Source organism: Triticum aestivum, chromosome 7B (assembly GCF_018294505.1).
Source record: "Triticum aestivum cultivar Chinese Spring chromosome 7B, IWGSC CS RefSeq v2.1, whole genome shotgun sequence".
NCBI lineage: Eukaryota > Viridiplantae > Streptophyta > Magnoliopsida > Poales > Poaceae > Triticum > Triticum aestivum.
In genome coordinates this window covers 626,947,175-626,965,869 of record NC_057813.1, presented here as the reverse complement: position 1 = coordinate 626,965,869, position 18,695 = coordinate 626,947,175, and the positions used below count along the sequence as shown (strand labels likewise).

The 18,695-nt window shown below is 45.3% G+C and overlaps 1 protein-coding gene and 1 long non-coding RNA gene across 2 annotated transcripts; one reads left to right on the top strand and one right to left on the bottom strand.

The window, feature by feature from the left end:
- The first annotated feature begins 267 nt into the window (after nt 1-267).
- LOC123156172 (mediator of RNA polymerase II transcription subunit 17) lies at nt 268-3,999 on the top strand. Its single transcript, XM_044574334.1, has 8 exons — nt 268-634; nt 709-901; nt 1,002-1,115; nt 1,315-1,400; nt 1,486-1,870; nt 2,023-2,487; nt 2,581-2,904; nt 3,319-3,999. Exons 1-8 carry the CDS (start codon nt 537-539, stop codon nt 3,697-3,699), a joined length of 2,046 nt encoding a protein of 681 aa, XP_044430269.1. The 5' UTR covers nt 268-536; the 3' UTR covers nt 3,700-3,999.
- Nucleotides 4,000-16,496: 12,497 nt separating this feature from the next.
- LOC123156171 (uncharacterized) lies at nt 16,497-17,806 on the bottom strand. Its single transcript, XR_006477896.1, has 2 exons — nt 17,435-17,806; nt 16,497-16,936 (listed from the first exon to the last, which is right to left on the bottom strand). It is a non-coding gene; the product is annotated as an uncharacterized lncRNA (long non-coding RNA).
- Nucleotides 17,807-18,695: the final 889 nt, after the last annotated feature.

Genomic DNA, 18,695 nt, shown 5'->3' with positions numbered 1-18,695 from the left:
CGCCTGTAGTCGCCCCAGTAGTCGTCCCAGAATGTTTGTTCATAGGATTCTTTTCCTTTTTGTCAACTTTTTGCACCCAAGGCCAAGAACAAACCTTTTACACTACATGAAAGTTTCATAAATGCGTGATGAACGTTTTATTTTTTAAACTAAATCAATTTATTGAAATATATGTCTTTAGAATATATTTTCAAAATATATAAACAGAATAGAAAAAAGAAGAACGAATGAATAAACTCAGGACAGCCGTACGACTCCATCGAACGTGCGAAAACTGGGCCGGCCCACTACAGCCACAAGCAAGACAAAGACGCTCCCCCAAACCCTCGCTCGCCGGCAAACTCCGGTCGTCGCCCGATCCCGCCGGCCGCCGCGCCCCTCGCCGGCGGCTACCACCCACAACTCTTGGACTGGGGACGGGAGCTCAGCCCAAAGTCAGGCTGCGTTGGTCCCCCAACCCCTGCTCCCCCTTCCTCCCGACCGATTCAGCAACCCACTCGCTCGCTCCCCATCAATCAAGGAGCAGGGGGGCAGAGATGGCGGCCATGGGCGACGACCTGCGGCTGGACCTCGACAAGCTCCCCATCAAGCGCCTCGAGGCCATCGACGAGGCCGGCAACGAGCACTACCCGCCGTAAGCCCCCCTCCCCCTTCCCTCCCCTTCCCTCGATCCAAATCGCCTGCTCACCGGCGAGCACGCGGCCGCAGGGACGGCAGCAGCGAGGAGCAGAGGCTGGCGGCGCGCGTCGACTTCTCCTGGGTCGTCGAGCGGGACGCCAAGAAGGCCAAGAAGGCGGCGGCCGAGGACGTCGCCCACAAGGCCTGGCCATGGCAGGGCCTCCACGAGAGCCTGCAGCTGGCGCAGCAGGAGCTCACCGTCGTCCTCGATCTCATCTCCACGGTCCGCCCACATCTCTGTCCGTCCGCATGTCGGCCTGATGACGCCCTCGTATGTCGGATGCGATGATGTTCCTGGTTATTATGGATGGATAACAATGCAGGTCGAGGCGAACGATACTGTGGCCTTCGCGGCCATCTCCAAACCCAAGCCGCTAGTGGACGAAGTCCTCGTCGACATGGCCCTCTCCGCCGCCACCAAGCTCCAGCGCCTTCGGGTATGCCCCTGTTAATCTGCAGTAGAAACTAATAGAACATTTGTATCCAATTAGTACAAGACAGACAAAATGGGAGCAGAAGTAAACTGCAATGAAAGATGTTTCAAGTAGTTCATGCTTGCCGTCTCAGAAAGAAAAAGAAAAAAGGCAGTTCACGTTTGAACTTACACCATAGATCCTAATTGTTATGCTATCTCAGCATCTGGGACGGTACTTCAAGCAATCGGCCAAAACGATGGAGCAGCAGTTCCAGAAGGAGGCTAAGTTCTACGGCTCATTGATCAGGTTTGTCTTGTTTCAGGAATTGTGAATTTCAGCTATCACCTAAATAGTGATGTTTGTATTATAACCAGTGTTGTTGGATTGGCAGGTTGCAACAGAACTGGAAAGTTAAGAGGCAGCGTGGGAATGCTCCAGGAAGTAACAGCTTCATGTTTGATGTAGTTGACACTTCTCAGTTGGACACAGAAGTGATGCCCCGATTGTCATCATTGTCTTTCGTTCCAATCGATCAGGACTCATCGGGTACTTTGTCTGTACAAGTCCCACAAAAGTCGTGCCGTTTCTTGAGCCTTCAGTTTCGTGGGGACAGTGCCAGCGGTGTGGAAAGCTACACTTGCAAAACGAAAGGTGTCTCAAGCACCACTTCTTCTGCAGCGGAAGATGATGCCTCAGAGAATGATGATGTCAATAAGTCTGTCAAACAAGCGCATTCCACTCTTCGCAATATCCACAAGTCAATATTTGAGGAGCAGGTTGTCTAAATGCTTTTGATTATTAAATACCTGTCTTTTTGACCAACTAGAGTTCCATGAAAATTTATTGCTGTGACAAATTTTGCCCTCTCCGTTCGTCATTCTTTATCTACCATACTACCTTGTGCTTAGCTAAGTGTATGCCTTTGTAGGTATTTGATATGATGATCCGTGAGACATTTGTCCAAACTCAAGGCGTCAACGTAACTGGAATGCGCGAGGATTTTCTCCAATTAGCCATTGGCCAGGAAAACTTGTTGTGCCTTTCGCTTGCGAATTCTGGACAGGACAGTGACTCGGAAATGGCAGGCCATGAAGAGCACACTAATTCAGAGGCGAATCTTGTGTTAGCCACCACCAATGGGAAGCAGGAGCCTTTAAAAAGCAACCCCTCAGGGTTTCTTAACCCGAAAAGTCTGGAGATTTACCTGCTACATATGTTCCATGACAACATTCTTAAGAAAGTCAGGGAGAAATATCGTAATATTGTTCGCTACCAGAGTCCTGCTCACACTGCAGAGCCTGCAGGTGACGAGTGTGGCTCGCTAGGCCATTTCTGCATGACAGTTGCTCATAAAATATTTTCAAATAAAGTGCAGCTGGAGCTGGAGTGTGTGGTATAACTACTATTTTTTTTCTGTTCGTCAATGCAGCAGTATATATACCATGGGTATAGACTGGTGTATCTAACTTCCTTTTTACTAGTGCAGGTTAGCAGGGTTCCGTATCTCCATCTGCAGTCCCTTCCTACATGGCATTCCCGAACTTCTTCCTGGTCTATCTGCCTAAGCGTCCCGCAGCCTATTTTGGCTGCTGACCGGCTCATGAAGCCTTCGGACAATGGTGAGCCTGAATACAAATCTTCCAGGACACAGTTCAACATGAAGATTGTCTTGAAGGATGGCCAGATAAGTTTGTTGGGCGAAGGTTCTCCGAGCATTGCTGGATCATTGACCAGGAAGCCCTCGGATGGGTATCTGATAAACAGTTACAGCTGTGACTTGGAGGACCTCCCAACGATGGTTCTGCAGCAGGTAAACTTGTGATGAAGCTTCTTGAGTTATTATCCTTCTATCATGGCTAGATTAGTTTACCAATGTTACTACTGTTGGGAGTATTTATGATTCAGAAGGGTGAAGCACCATTTGTGCCTGGAAAGCGCATGAACCACTTGATCATACCATGATCAAATTTAGTAAATGCAAGTGCCCTGTGATTGGCTGCAATGTTTATTGTTCAGTCCCTGCACTCCATGCAAGTTTGTCTGACTAGTAGAAAGTGTTGAGTTCCAGTATGGCTTCAGGGCAGACTGCAGAGAATACATATGCTGATACATTTTAGGATCTTTGCCATGCTTCCATTTTACAATAGGAGTGTTGCTTCAAGATCTACTTCATCATGATAGTGTACAGAGCACATCATCTGCACATATATGTATGTGTCTGCAGGTGGCGAGCCAGGTGATAAACTGGCTCCACGAGGAGGCGCAGGTCCTGGGGGTGAGTGTGACGAGGGACTTTTTAGGCCTCTACTTTGACCTGGACCACGGCGACACGACACTGGGCCTGGTGGCGCAAGTCGACCCGGACGATGCTTATGGGTGCGTGTCGTGGTACCTGACGGTGGACCACCCGGCGGAGGAGGGGAAGGTGCCAGCGGTGGACGACCCCTGGGCGGAGAAGTGCAGGTTCCTGGGGTACCTGTCCCTGGAGGTGCTCCACGCCACCCTCATGGACCTCATCAACCTGTGTGATAACCGGCGCCCACCCGCTGAGATGATGGTAGAAGTGTGCAGCAGTGCTGGATTCGTTTCTTACTGTGCGCATTGACTGACTAATGCTGGATCTGGAGTTGTCAGAGGCATAAGCTGTTGTATTAAGGAAAGCACTTTCGACTAGTTGGTAGCATCAGTGAGAAGGTTCCAAAATTTAGACCTCTTTTTTGGCTACCCTAAGGATAGTTTGTGGGCAAATCAATCTGCTACAAGTTGGTACTTACTAGAGTCTTAGATTCAGAAAACACAAGCTAGCACTGTATTCTCATACAATTGATGTACATTTGCTTCAGGCCAGACAACAGAAAACAGTTGAAGTCACATAACATATGTCTATATAAAACCAGATTTTGAATGGACCGCAATATCTGGGGAACATTCCCTGGGAGTGTTTTCCTAGCAAACGCTCGAATTGCCATGCAATATGATCTAAAGTTACCATGACAATTTTACAAGAATTGCCTGTATTTCAGAGACGTTCATGAGGCGGCAGCCATGGTTCGTTCCGTGCAGCTATGTGGTCACGTCAGTTTCGATGGTCCTCAAGTTTTTATAGGCCCCATAGTGATGTTGCTCGCGTCACTCGCCGTCGGCATGCACGATATCCATTGCACATTGTCGTTGATTCGCTGTACAGGTGAGCCCATAACCCTCACACACTAATTTTTTTCATTTCCCTGATAAAGAGCAGTATATTAATATCATTAGACATTAAACTCGATTGTCTGGGAGGTGGTTCCAGGTAGGCTGTGGCCTACGGCAGGGGGATCCCATTTCCCCCTACCTCTTCATCATCGTCGCCGACGTCCTTCAACGTCTCATCCGCCACGACGATGAGCTGCGCCACCCCCTGCTGCCGGACGCCCCGGCGGTGGTGCTTCAGTACGCCGACGACACCCTGATTATCATGAGGGCGTGTGGGCGGGGGCGGCGCGCCTAAAGCTGCTTCTGGACCAGTTCGCAGAGGGCACCGGGCTGGTGATCAACTTCGCCAAAAGCACCCTCGTCCCTATGCATGCCGATGCCGACGTTGTGGAGCAGGTGGTGGCCGCCTTGGGGTGCGCCGCCGGCGTGTTCCCACAGTCGTACTTGGGCCTGCCTCTGTCGTGGGAAAAACTGCGCTTCGCCGACTTCTTGCCCATGATCGCGAAGGTGGATAAATACCTTGCCGGTTGGGCTGCTCGCCTTCTCTCGCCAGCTGGGCGGCTCGTCCTCATCAACGCCGTCCTCGACGCCCTGCCAACCTATGCCATGGCGGCGCTTCTCCTGCCGCCTGCTGTCATCCATGCTCTGGATGGGCTCCGTCGCTCATTCCTCTGGAACGTCGCTGAACGGGTTTCCGGTGCCCAATGCCTGGTCGCGTGGCGGCAGGTCTGCCGCGCTAAAGCCGAAGGTGGCCTGGGGGTGCGTGACCTGGCCACCCAAAATGAGTGTCTCCTTCTCAAGATGATACACCGGCTGCATGCCTCGCCGCGGCCGAGATGGGCGTCGTGGGTCTGGGCTGGCGCGGCCGGTCACTCTCTCCTCTCGCGCGGCGAGCGGGCGCTGGGCGAGCACCGGGCCTCCATCGTCAAGCTGCTACCGCTCTACCGATCCCTCACAAGGGTGGACGTAGGGGATGGAAGGTGCTGCTCCTTCTGGTGGGACTGCTGGCTTCCCTGTGGTGCAATCGCCTCGGCCTTCCCCGCTCTCCTCTCGCACGCTGTCGAGGTCGAGGTCACAGTGTGGCAGGTGAGGCGGGACGGGCTTACTAGCTTTCTGGTCCCAAGGCGCACGGGCGTGGGTTCGCGCGAACTGCGGGAGGTTCAGAGGCTGCTGGGCGAGGCGCCGCGCCGTGAAGGCACCGATGAGCGTCGGCTGATCCACGCTCGGGCGCGCGCGGACGGGTTGTCCTCCAGTTCGGTCTACGCCCTCTTGCGGTTCGGCGGGGTCACCGTCCCCTTCGCCGCTATGATCTGGGGCGCGCGAGTGCCGTCCAAAGTCAAAGTGTTCTGCTGGCTGCTGGTTCAGAGACGCATCCACAGGCGGGACGTCCTGCTTCGAAAGAGCATCCTTGCTGCCGATGAGGCTGGCTGCCCCCTGTGCCATGCAGTACTCGAGACTGTAGACCACCTGATGTTTGCCTGCCCGTTCGCGGCAGGTTTCTGGCACAAAGTGGGGGTGTGCGTGGACGGGGCATCGGCTGCCAACCTGAACGCCCTAGCTAGGGCGGCAAGAAATGTGGTCGCCTCTGAAAGGGAATTTGTGATGCTGTGCTGCTGGCACCTATGGAAGCATCGCAACGCCGTGGTCTTCCAGCGGCTGGTGCCGTCCTTGGCCAGGGCCCGTCAGTGCTGTAGAGAGGATGCCGATCTGTGGCGTGTGCGTTTGAAACAAGACCACCGGGCTCATGTCGACTCCTGGCTTGTGGCCCTAGCAAACTAGGCTTGTCCCCCCCACTCGGGTTGTTTGTCCCCCCCCCACTCGGGCCCATGTTTATCTTGTCTTGTCTGTAAAAGCTCTCTCTCTGTAAAACTCTGGAGGCCTAGCCGCCGTGATCAATATATTCAGGTGGGGAACCCCCCCCCCCCCCCCCCCCATTGAAAATTCAAAAAAAACTTGATTGTCTTTTATTATTGTGTACTACTATCTCTTTATGCTATTATATTTCTTTACAGAGATAGACTATTCTGTTGGAGTTGTGATTGAGTTATCAAGATCGATGTAACCGAAGCATGAAACTCCATGTGCTACATACAAGGCATGACATACACCACAACTAAAGAGATCAAATGGATTAGTTGCATGGCATGATAAACCATAAGGACACAACAATTGATTATGATGTTGACCAGATAGGATTATTCAGAAGAAAGTTCAGTATCACTAAATAACGCTATTGTGGCGTTTGTTAAATCTTCAAGTGTAAAGGTAGTATACATACAAAGCCGGAATTCGAACTGACCATTGTGTACGGACAACAAATGTGTTTGTTGTTGTTCCGCAACACCACTAATGTCAGGAGTATCAACGCTTAATGGCCACACCAAAATATTAATCTATTGCGTAAGATGGTTTTGTAGCAAAATTCATACTAGTACATTTGACAGAAAGAATGACCAATTGATGTTTTGAAAAGAAGTATGCTTCGGTAGACCCCCTCGAAAGGATTTTTTGAATGTAGATCAACATCACATAATACAACTTATCCTTTTGATAAAAAAGAGGGGGACAATTTCAACTAATGAAAACACGGTGACTTTTAAAATTGAGTACAAAAACATTTTTGAAATAATTTTTGAGTTCTTTATAATTCCACAAATCATAAACTCCAATTGCAACTTTTAATTAATTCCTATGGACTGTAACTTTCGTTGACATCCTAATTTCGTTCAATCGAGAGACACTAGTTCGTCGGAGAACTCCGGGTAGCCCTTGTCGAAACGGATCTCGAGGATCGTCTTTTGAGCAACGGCCGGCGCGGTGGCCACCCGCTGGCGGCAGCCAGAAAGATGAGAGGGCCCATATCGCTGACACAGCTCGTCGAACTGCCGGTCGTCGAGCTGCTTCTCATCGACGTCGAGGTTGTCGTAGTGCTGCTGTGACTTTTTTAGATGAAAAGGGCTCTTGCCCCGGCTCCATTTCCATTAAGAAAACGAAACCACAGAGTGCAAAATCAGTTACAGACCGCGGGAGAAGATTGAAACATCTCTTCGGCACAAACATCCCAAGACTTTTTATGAAAACACTAAGACAGTTGAAGACTACCAGGCAAGAAAAGGTTCATTAACAGAAAAACGGACTGGCCACCCTCCAAACCACAGTAGGGACACCAGGTTTAAAAACCCATGTCCATCCAGCCTCCCATCTTCTGCATGGAGTATTGCAGCCACAGTTCGTTCCTCTTCAGCCTGGCTCTGTGCTATAATGCTGAACTAAGGACGTTCCGCCTTATCTATAGAAGCAGTCGACTGAGTTCTGAACGAATGGGATCCTTGGTGGGTAATGGCTCAATCTATAGATGGAAAGCCTTATGATGGGAAACTACCACGTTAGGTTTGGAGAGAGATGGGACCCGTTATTCTATATCTCCATGAATCTAGGAACTTTTGCTTGCATTGTATTATTTGGTCTACGTACCGGAACTGATAACATTCGAGATTATGCAGGATTATACAAGAAAGATCCTTTTTTGGCTCTCTCTTTAGCCCTATGTCTCTTATCCCTAGGAGGCCTTCCTCCACTAGCAGGTTTCTTCGGAAAACTCTATCTAGCAGCATCGGTGGTTTTCTTGCAGCCTCCCAGATAGCTACAGTAATCTCCTCCACGCGCTCTCTTGCCACCTCTTTGCACAGGATCTTCCAGATGCTGCAGTATCCTGCAATCTTTCTCAGAACCACCTGCACACCCATCCAAATTGTGTTGTTAAAACACAGGTCATTTATGCATCTCCAGATAGCCCAGAGAGTAGCTGAAATAACCAGATTTTCAGCTTGCAAGTTATTATGTCTACTCCACATTTCTGCCACTTTATTCAGGGCAGGCATATGTGAGTAACCTAAAATGAAATGGATGTTTCTCCAAATTTCCATGGCTACCACACATTTAAAGAATAGGTGATTTATATTCTCACCATCAGAGCAGAACAAGCAAGTCAAATCATTTAAATTTTGTCTCTTAGCATGGTTCTCCCTAACCAAAATTTTATTATGAGCATGCAGCCATAAAAAATGTGGATATTGGGAGGGACATGAATTTTCCAAATGTCAGGAATATGAACTGGGCTAATGCCCCTAAAATTGACCATGGCATACATAGATCTAACAGAATAAGCACCACCCGCCTCCAGCTTCCAGATTAATGCATCCTCATCATCATTGAAAGTAACAGATTGCACAATATTCAGCAGGTCTACCACAGGAGAAGCAATCTGTTATCAAAACATCTCCTAAAAGTGATCTTAAGGTTACTACCATCCCAAAGGTCAGCAATAGCTTGATTATGCTCATTAGCAATACCATACAATTCCCAAAACTGAATAGCCAAGCTACAGGACCCAAACCAATGATCTTCCCAAAATTTAACTCTCTTCCCATTGCCCACCTTCCATTGATACCCTTGCTTGGCTGCTTTAGCAGCCCATAACACCCCTTTCCAAAAAGGGGAAGAGTTAGAATCAGGGCAGGAGAATATATTGGGATTATTGGCTCTATATTTAAAGCCAACAATCTGCTTCCACATCTTACTATCACCATTATGAAATTTATAAACCCAGGAGGCTAGTAGACTTAAGTTCATCTTAGCAATATTGGGAATCCCTAAGCCTCCAAATTGTTTTTTCTGGGTCACCAAGCCCCAGTTGGCAAGATGGTACTTATGGTGACCCTCATAATTGTCCCAAAAGCAGTGGGCCATCCGCGAGTTGATCAAATTGACAGCCCATTTGGGGAATTTGATCATGCTCATCAGATAGGTGGGAATACTAGCTAAACAAGATTGAACTAGAACCAACTTCTTCTCATAACCTAATAATCTACCTCTCCAGCCAGCAGCCCTCTTCAACACCTTATCAATTACTGGTTGTAGATCTTCCCTCCTCAACTTGGTGTAATGAAGGGGAAAACCCAAATATTTGAGAGGAAAGGACCCCAAACCACAGGACAGGGCTTGAGCTACCTTATGGGTTTCCTCCTCTTGAACATTAATAGGGATTAGATCACATTTATGAAAGTTTATTCTAAGCCCAGACATATGTTCAAAGCAGGATAGGAGCCATTTTAAATTTCTAGCTGAGACCAGGTTGTTATCAATAAAGAGGAGGGTATCATCTGCATATTGCAGACTTGTTACCCCCTGTGGAAATAGATTGGTCATCAACCCAGTCAACATGTTACTCTTTGCTGCTTTATTAAGCATCCTACTAAACACATCTGCTACTAGGTTAAAGAGCAGAGGGGAGGCAGGGTCACCCTGTCTCACACCTTTAAAAGTCTCAAAAAACTCACTGTTACAATCATTGATCCTAACTCCCACAAAACCTTTGTACAAAATGGATTCAACTTTCCTCATCCACTTGGGGCTAAAACCCCTTTGATACATAACTTTCAATAGGAACTCTTTACTAACTCTATCATATGCCTTCTCATAGTCTAACTTAAAGACAAACCCTTCTTTGTCATGTGTCACAGCATCATGAATAATTTCATGAGCTGTCACCACACTTTCAACAATATATCTGCCTTTAATAAAAGCAGTTTGGTTTTGTGAAATAATATCATCCCCAATGTCCCCTAGTTGATTGGCCAAACACTTAGCAAAAATTTTGAAGCTACAATTGGACAAAGCAATTGGTCTAAATTTTTGAATGGTGTCAGCCCCAGGTTCCTTTGGGATGAGAGTTAACAAAGAAAAATTCAATCTATATAAATCTAAAGACCCCTGATTCCAAGCCTCCACCAACAACATAAGGTCATCTTTAATGGTTGACCAGAAATGTTGGTAGAAAAGGAAAGGAAAACCATCAGGGCCTGGAGCCCCCTCAGCATAGGACCCAAAAACTGTCTTCCTCACATCTTCTTCAGTGATATCAGTTTCTAGGATCTTATTGTGATCCTCAGAAACTTTTTCAGAAGGGTCCCAAAAATCTTCATCCAAAGAAATATCTAGGGTATCTTCCTTGCCAAATAGGGTCTTGTAGTAATCAACAACAATATCCATCATATCACTAGTTGATTCTACAGGGCCATCTGGTCCCACAAGCAGGTCTACCTGCTTCTTCCTCCTCCTATGGTTAGCAATAGCATGAAAGTAAGCAGTGTTTCTTCCTCCCTCTAAAATGTTTCTATCCCTGGATCTCTGTCTGGACTTGATTTCCTCTAGTTTCCATATTTTTTGGAGATCAGAGGCAATCTTGTCCATCTTACTTTTAGAAGGAGGGGAGAGGATTTTACTCTCAGATTCTATATCTAGAATATTATATTCAGCAACCAGCTGTTGTTTCTCTCTGTTCTGAGCAGCTTCATAATTAGCATTCCAGCCTTTACATACTTTCCTAAGCAATCTAATTTTAAACTGCCACCTATTCATAGGGTCCTTGATAAAGCATGGAGAATTCCAACATTTCTTCACCATGTCATCAAAACCTTCTACCCCTAACCACCATTTTTCAAACCTAAATTGTTTGTTTTTAGGTGGTTGGATAGCCCCAGTGTCCATCACTAGGGGGGTGTGATCACTACCCACTCTAGGAAGTGCTTTAAGTTGAACAGCTGGGAAGATAGATTCCCAGCTCGTGGACGTAAAAACTTTATCAATGTTGGCCATAACTAGATTATCCTGGTTATTGGCCAAGGTAAATTTCCTACTAGAATTATTAAGCTCAATCAAGCCATATTTGTTAACCCAGTCATTGAACTAGGTCACCCAATGCATGTTAACAACACCAGTACTTCTCTCGTCACTACTTCTGACCAGGTTAAAGTCACCCCCTATAATTGTGGGTCCCAACCATGTGTCAAGAATATTATGTAACTCATTCAAGAACTCTAGTTTGAGTCTATCATAAGCTGGCCCATAAACAGAAATAAATATCCATTCCACCTTATTCTTTTTATCTTTAAGGATGCATGAAATAGAGAAATCTAAAATATCTATGGAGACCACATCAAAATTGTTTGTGTTGATCCCCACAATCACACCCCCAGCAGTGCCTTCAGCAGGCAACCATTGCCAAGAGTATTTACTCTGTGGATCTAAACAGGCAATTTGAAAGTCATTAAAGGACTCTTTCTTGGTTTCAGAAAAACCAATCAAGTCTGCATGGGTGTCTCTAATGAGCTTACCCACTGCCTTGAGTTTCTCAGGTTTATTCAAACCTCTAGCATTCCAAAATAGACTTACTACCATTATTGAAATCTAGTTTTCTACAGCTACTCTTCCTACCAGAGACAACCTCTGCCCAAGTAGGGGCGTCTACAGGGTGTTCACTAATGTGACCACATCCTGGGGCTGAACTCTCTATCAAATCTACTCCAAAATCATCAGGTTGCAAGTCTAGATTAACAGGGAGGAAGCACTCAGGGTGAGTGTCTTTAAATGCAGATAGCCTGCCTTCCTCCACTTGCTTCATGACTTGTATGTTTTGAGAAATAACAATATCATTCTCACCTAATTTCAAACCTGCTTTTCTAGCTTTCAGAAGTAAATCTTCATCATTAAAAGCAGAAAAGGAATTATAATTCTTATTACCTTTAGGGACCTCCAAATCTTTGAGTCTTCTAAGGTCCTCAGCTTTCTGTATAGCATTTCTCCCATCTTTTTTTATCCTGTTGCTCACCCTGGGTGCCACCACAGGCCCCCATTTGGATTTTTGTGGTCTTGGCCCCTCCAAGGTGGTACCATCTCCATCAGATTCCTCATCAAATTGCTCCAGCAGCTGAACAGCAATGTTCTCATCAAGTTTCTTCTTCTTCCATTCTATCTTCTTGCTAGGCTCAGCTTTCAATCCAAGTATAGCACTTTGCACCTTTTCTTTGAGTGAATGCACCATCTCCAAAGGTGTTCTGGACCTAGCAGGGGCTTTCTGAGTGTTCTGAACTGGCCCTCCAGAATTGGTTTTGTTGTTTTTGTCTTTGTCAGCTCCCACATCCTTTGGGTCATGCATATGCATATCTTTTTCAGGATTACCTTCCAGTAGATCATCATCTGACTTTTCACCACCACTAGTGCTTTGGTTTCCATTGCCAGAGATTGGAGCAGTGTCAACAAGGAATGAAATAAGAAATAATTCCTTGTCAATTTCCACCAGCCTTTCTGTTGGGATCTTAGAGATGTCCCTCACAGCCACCTGGACCTTAACTTTTTCATAGAAGCTCCTAAATATTTCATGCCAATCAACATTTATCAGAATGCCCAGGATATATGTAATTTGAGAAATCACCTTCCAAGTCAGTTTGTTGACAGGAATCCCAATCATGGTCACCCACACCTCTTGCAATTCAGCATATGCTTCCTCCTCACCATCCCATTTATCAAAGGAGACAATAACACCTTTCTTCTTGAGGTTGATGGAGGGAAGTTCAACCAAATCTTTCACCTTCTTGTGGGGAGGAAACCTAACTAGGAACCTTTTCTCAGTCAACTGCCTCACTTGCCAGGGCCAATTAGTCTTCCATATGTCAGAGAAATTGGTTTTTAGTTCTTGTGCTGTGATAGAACCTTCCTCAATGACAGCAACACACACATTAGCCATGTTCAGCCAATTCACAGCCTCCTTATCATCAGATTCTATGTGAAAGAAGCCTAACCCTGCATTGGCACTGTCATAATACTGTGCAGTAGCTTGTGGCTTGCACCATTCCAGGAAGTTGTCCATATGGTGCCCTGCTTTGTTACATATGAAACACTTTTTGGGCACTGGACAAGTTCCCACAAAGTGAGCCGGCTCTCCACAGTTGAAACAAATGACATCTCTCAGTTTTGGATCATAATTGATCACAGCTTCTTCATTTCTGCTCTGAGAACTGTCAGCCTTATCACTTCCAGACTTCCCTTGCTGCACTTTCTGGGAGTTGAAGCTCTTGTTTTTCCTTCTTTGCTGGTTCTGAGAATTCTGTTGCTGGGTGCTAGATTGCCCTTCCCCAAAAGCTTGTGCCTGATTGCCAGTGTGATTATGCTCAGAGGGGTGCCCATACTGCATAAGTTGCTGCTGTTGATGCATACGAGGCACCTGTTGCTGCTGTGACTGTGGCTCCACTGGCGCTAACGGGCTGGCTGGCCGCCCCTCGCCTGCCATCTTGGAGGAACTGGTGCGAGTCTGTCGTAGCCGCCGGCTTGCGTGTTCGTGGAGGACGATCGAATCCGCCGATTAGAGTGCACAAGTACGTACGTAGGCAAGGTTGTGATCCTGGGTGGAGCGAAGCGGGACGGGTTCTCGCTAAATTTGTAGGACCAGCCGAGCTACATAGTTGAGGACTCGGAATCAAGGGTCCGGCACCGGGTCCTGCTCGGGCAGCGAAATCTGCATGATTCAGAGCAGAGTTCTCCTCAGTTCAGTAGAAAATAAGCAGAGATCCGGACAGAGTCCAAGCTGGCGAGCTTGGTTTTTTCTCTCTGAAGTATGTTCAGCGGGAAGGAGCGTCGCCTCTCTGGACCATATTTTTGTTTCCACATCACAGAAGAGTTTTGCGCGTTGTGCATCCTTCATTATTTATAAAGATAAAGACTAATCTTTACCTAATAATAAAGAGAATTGGGTTTCTGTCGTCCGTCATAAGAATTACCCCCGTAGTTGCTAATAATTACCCTCTTGCCAACGGTAAGTGAAAAAAAAAATTTGTTTTTTCCCTTCTCAAGTCGCCGCTGGCTTTAGTTTATTACGGGTGAAAGTCCTTTGTATGCCAAAAGCATTTGTGTAGCACAGTGGCATGTGCCTCATGGCTGCAAGTGGGAGTTCTGGGTTCGATCCCTGGTTCTTACATGTATTTTCTTTTATACTTTGCTTTGTTTGGGAGTCAAACTGCAGCTCGGAAAAAGAGAGCCGAGAAAATTAGTTGCAACACGCTAGATGTTTGCAAATGCATAAATTGGCATCATTTTGTTAGCCATTTTGATCGATCTCACATTTAACTGATAGCTTCAGTTTAGTTTATACACAACTGGAAAAAACAGTGCATGACGAACACAAAAGGTGGTATCATGCATCAGAAGAAGATTCACTTACTTTCTCAAATGAAATCAAAATACTGGCCCTGTAGTTAATCAAACAAGCAAGCAGTACCAGTATTATGCTACAAGAATAATACAAGTCAGCTAGCGCCGTTATGGAATTGTGTTTTTAATACTTATCTTCAATGTATATATTGTAATTTACGTTCTTTTGTATATTTTGGTTCCAGCATTAACATATATTTTATCTAGATTATCAGATTAGCACATGTACTCTTAAAAAGGGGTGTTAAGGCAATCATGTAGTGCTGCATATATAGCATGGAATTCAAGTTCTGACCAAATCACTAGAATAAATTGGCATCATTTTGTTAGCCATTTTTATACTTTGCTTTGTTTGGGAGTCAAACTGCAGCTCGGAAAAAGAGAGCCGAGAAAATTAGTTGCAACACGCTAGATGTTTGCAAATGCATAAATTGGCATCATTTTGTTAGCCATTTTGATCGATCTCACATTTAACTGATAGCTTCAGTTTAGTTTATACACAACTGGAAAAAACAGTGCATGACGAACACAAAAGGTGGTATCATGCATCAGAAGAAGATTCACTTACTTTCTCAAATGAAATCAAAATACTGGCCCTGTAGTTAATCAAACAAGCAAGCAGTAGCAGTATTATGCTACAAGAATAATACAAGTCAGCTAGCGCCGTTATGGAATTGTGTTTTTAATACTTATCTTCAATGTATATATTGTAATTTACGTTCTTTTGCATATTTTGGTTCCAGCATTAACATATTTTTTATCTAGATTATCAGATTAGCACATGTACTCTTAAAAAGGGGTGTTAAGGCAATCATGTAGTGCTGCATATATAGTATGGAATTCAAGTTCTGACCAAATCACTAGAATAAATTGGCATCATTTTGTTAGCCATTTTGATCGATCTCACATTTAACTGATAGCTTCAGTTTAGTTTATACACAACTGGAAAAAACAGTGCATGACGAACACAAAAGGTGGTATCATGCATCAGAAGAAGATTCACTTACTTTCTGAAATGAAATCAAAATACTGGCCCTGTAGTTAATCAAACAAGCAAGCAGTAGCAGTATTATGCTACAAGAATAATACAAGTCAGCTAGCGCCGTTATGGAATTGTGTTTTTAATACTTATCTTCAATGTATATATTGTAATTTACGTTCTTTTGCATATTTTGGTTCCAGCATTAACATATTTTTTATCTAGATTATCAGATTAGCACATGTACTCTTAAAAATGGGTGTTAAGGCAATCATGTAGTGCTGCATATATAGCATGGAATTCAAGTTCTGACCAAATCACTAGAAACATATAGCAGTCTTTCTTTCAGATGATCGACAGAAAAGTAAAATTAGGAGGAAATACTCAAATCACATAGCAATCGCATTTCAACCCTAATAACAGTTCGTCAATTATCATTCATTTGCAGAATTTTTGTTTTGCCACGTTGAGTAAAAATCGAGCACAATTCCATATATGTGTGTGTGTTAATTGATGGTGGTCTGATCTATTTTTATTGACGTTCGTATCAGATTCCGGTAAAATATCCTTCGTTTTTATTTCAGTTGTTTTACTGAGATTATTTTCCTAGGAAACTACCATTGCATGTGCAGAAAACATAACATCATAAAATACAACATCTCGTCTTTATCTTGGCGAGTCCGATTATGCATATATTATTTTGAGATTATATGACGAGCTACCACATACATATATTATTTTGAGATTATATGACGAGCAATGGTAGCGTGAAACAACTTTATTCGAACCATGATCTTACTTCTTACAAAAGATATATAGATGAAAAATATAATGTACAATACTCCTAAGGTGGATATGATATTAGGCAATGGTATGTACACTTTCATGTCATTGTACATAATAGTAAAAAAAGGCGTCAATCCAGATACGACGAGGACGTAAAAACACATACTCCATCCGTTCCAAAATAAGTGTCTCAACCTTAATACAATTTTGTATTAAATTTAGCATAAAGTTAAGATACTTATTTTAGAACGGAGGGAGTATAATCCTTTCATTTTTTTTCATGCATGTTTTCACACCATGACAATGTTTTCCTAGCGTGTTCCCCGTTGCAATGCACGGGCATTTGTGCTAGTAATAATAAAGAGAATTGGGTTTCCGCTGTACGTCGTCGCGTGCGATTTTTCATAAAAGCCCCTCTGTTTATATGAAATTAAAACGCAGTCGTCATAATAAGTCACAAACACAAGCCGGTACGTGCGAGAGAAAAGGAAAAAAACAGCCACAACCCGTCCTCCTCAACCATGTCTGCCTCCCGATCCCACCTCCAGCCCGCCGCCACCTCCTGCCATGGCCAGTCCCGCCTCACCGTGCGCCGCAGGCCGCCGCCGCGCGTCGCCAGCGGGCCCACCCCTATCTATGGATCGAGGTGGGTCAACGAGCGTGTACGACGGCAGGCGGCTCTCCCGCTCGATCTGATCGAGTGAGATCTGCACAGGGCGGTGGCAGATGGGCTGGACGCGCGGAACAACGGCGGCGTCCAGATCCAGGCGAGCGGCAGATGGACCTTGCAAGGCGTTTGGGTTCTCATGGGTGGCGCCATGGTTGCGCCGCCGTTCTCCTGAAAGAAAACGAGGAAGCATGAGGGAGAGAGAGAGAGAGGAAGAAAACCAAGAAAAGGGAGAGAAATGAGGGGTGGCACGGCATGGCGAGCATGGCGGCGAGAACCCAAGCTGCTCCCTCCAGCGCACCCCCTCCATGGCTCCCATACTTCTTTTTTGTTAAAACAATGATTTCTCGGCGAGGATTAGAACTCAAAAATAGTCCCACCTCGCTTTATATACACGAGCGACTTTGCCGCATCAAAAATCAACCAGTGAAGGTGGAACGGAACGAAGGAACTTAATCCTTTAAAGAGGGAAGAGGGGAGAATACACGCAATCCATAGGATCGAAGAAACAACTCTCAATCAGATAAGCGCGCAATCGGCAGCCAACAGAACAGCCACGGGTCCAAACCAAATCTGGAAAAATCGGATAAGCAGGTCTGGCCATTGAATAAACAACATCTGTAAAGAAAGCAGATGGAGGATCAAAACAAGCTGCCGCATGGTCATCACCACCGAGCTAGGCCCCAAGCAAAGCGACGACAAGGCAGGGCCCGGCCGGGCCCGCGATTGGAGAGGAGGCCGGTCCGACCCCGCCCCTCGCCAGCTCCGGCGTCCTCTCCTGGCACCGAGGATCATCAGGGCGGGAGGAAGGAGTGTTGGTTGGTTGTGGAGGACGACGGGGCTATGGCTGGAGCACACCACGGGCGCATGTGTGTGTGTGGCTGCAGCACATCGCGCGTGGGAGGTGGGTAGGGGCGGATAAGAGGAGCTGACGCTCCTATGGGTGCTCTCGTGATGAGGTCCACGCAGGAGATAACTCTCGGCGGGGATTCTTTTGGTGCTATTTTTTTAATGGCTACACCGACCAGAAGCTGCTGGATATTGCCGGGTGTGCTACAGATTGCAAAAAATAAAATCCTGGATGAGCACCTTATAATTGTACTTGCTGTTGTTCGTTGTCATTTTCATTGTTTAATGTTCATGCCTATCAAATGTTATCACATTATCACATACAATAAATTAAAGTGAGTGAACTATTAGAACGTACACGGCGTGAACTTCACATGAAATTTACCAGAAATTTTTGCCTTTTTTATGGTGACGATGAGAGTGCGTGAGGTTTGATCCTTGTGCTAAGTTCAAATAGTGCAAAAGGAAAAGAACAGAATATAAGCTTGCAAACCAAGTGACCAACATTTTCTATAAAAAAGTCAACATAGTAAAACCTGTTTGCTTTCGAATATTAACAAAAAAAGGTGTATATAAACAATCTCACTTGAATGCACCACTATTCTTCCATCCAAAATAAATTCATGGCTACCACATCTTATGAACACATTATCAGATACTATAATTAAAAGTGAGTGAAATATTAGACAAGGCGTACACGGCGTAACCTCCACATGAAATTTACTAGAAAAAAATTGCCTTTTTATGGTGATGATGGGGAGTGCGTGAGGTTCGATCCTTGGGCCAAGTTCAAATAGTGCAAAAGAAAAAGAACGGAACATAATCTTGCAAACCAAGCAACCGACATTTTCTAAAAAAATCAACATAGTAAAAACCCATTTGCTTTCGAATATTAACAAAAAAATTGAATATAAACAATCCCACTTGAATGCACCACTACTGTTCCATCCAAAATAAATTCATGCCTTCCACATCTTATGAACACATTATCAGATACAGTAATTAAAAGTGAGTGAAATATTAGACAAGGCGTACACGGCGTGGCCTCAACATGAAATTTACAAGAAATTTTTTCCTTTTT

What these genes read in the sequence shown, in the direction of transcription:
- LOC123156172 (XM_044574334.1), top strand. Translation starts at nt 537, where the DNA reads ATGGCGGCCATGGGCGACGACCTGCGGCTGGACCTCGACAAGCTCCCC. An exon ending in GGCAACGAGCACTACCCGCC is followed by an intron (nt 635 to 708) that starts GTAAGCCCCCCT and finishes ACGCGGCCGCAG; the next exon opens with GGACGGCAGCAGCGAGGAGC. An exon ending in AGTCAATATTTGAGGAGCAG is followed by an intron (nt 1,871 to 2,022) that starts GTTGTCTAAATG and finishes ATGCCTTTGTAG; the next exon opens with GTATTTGATATGATGATCCG.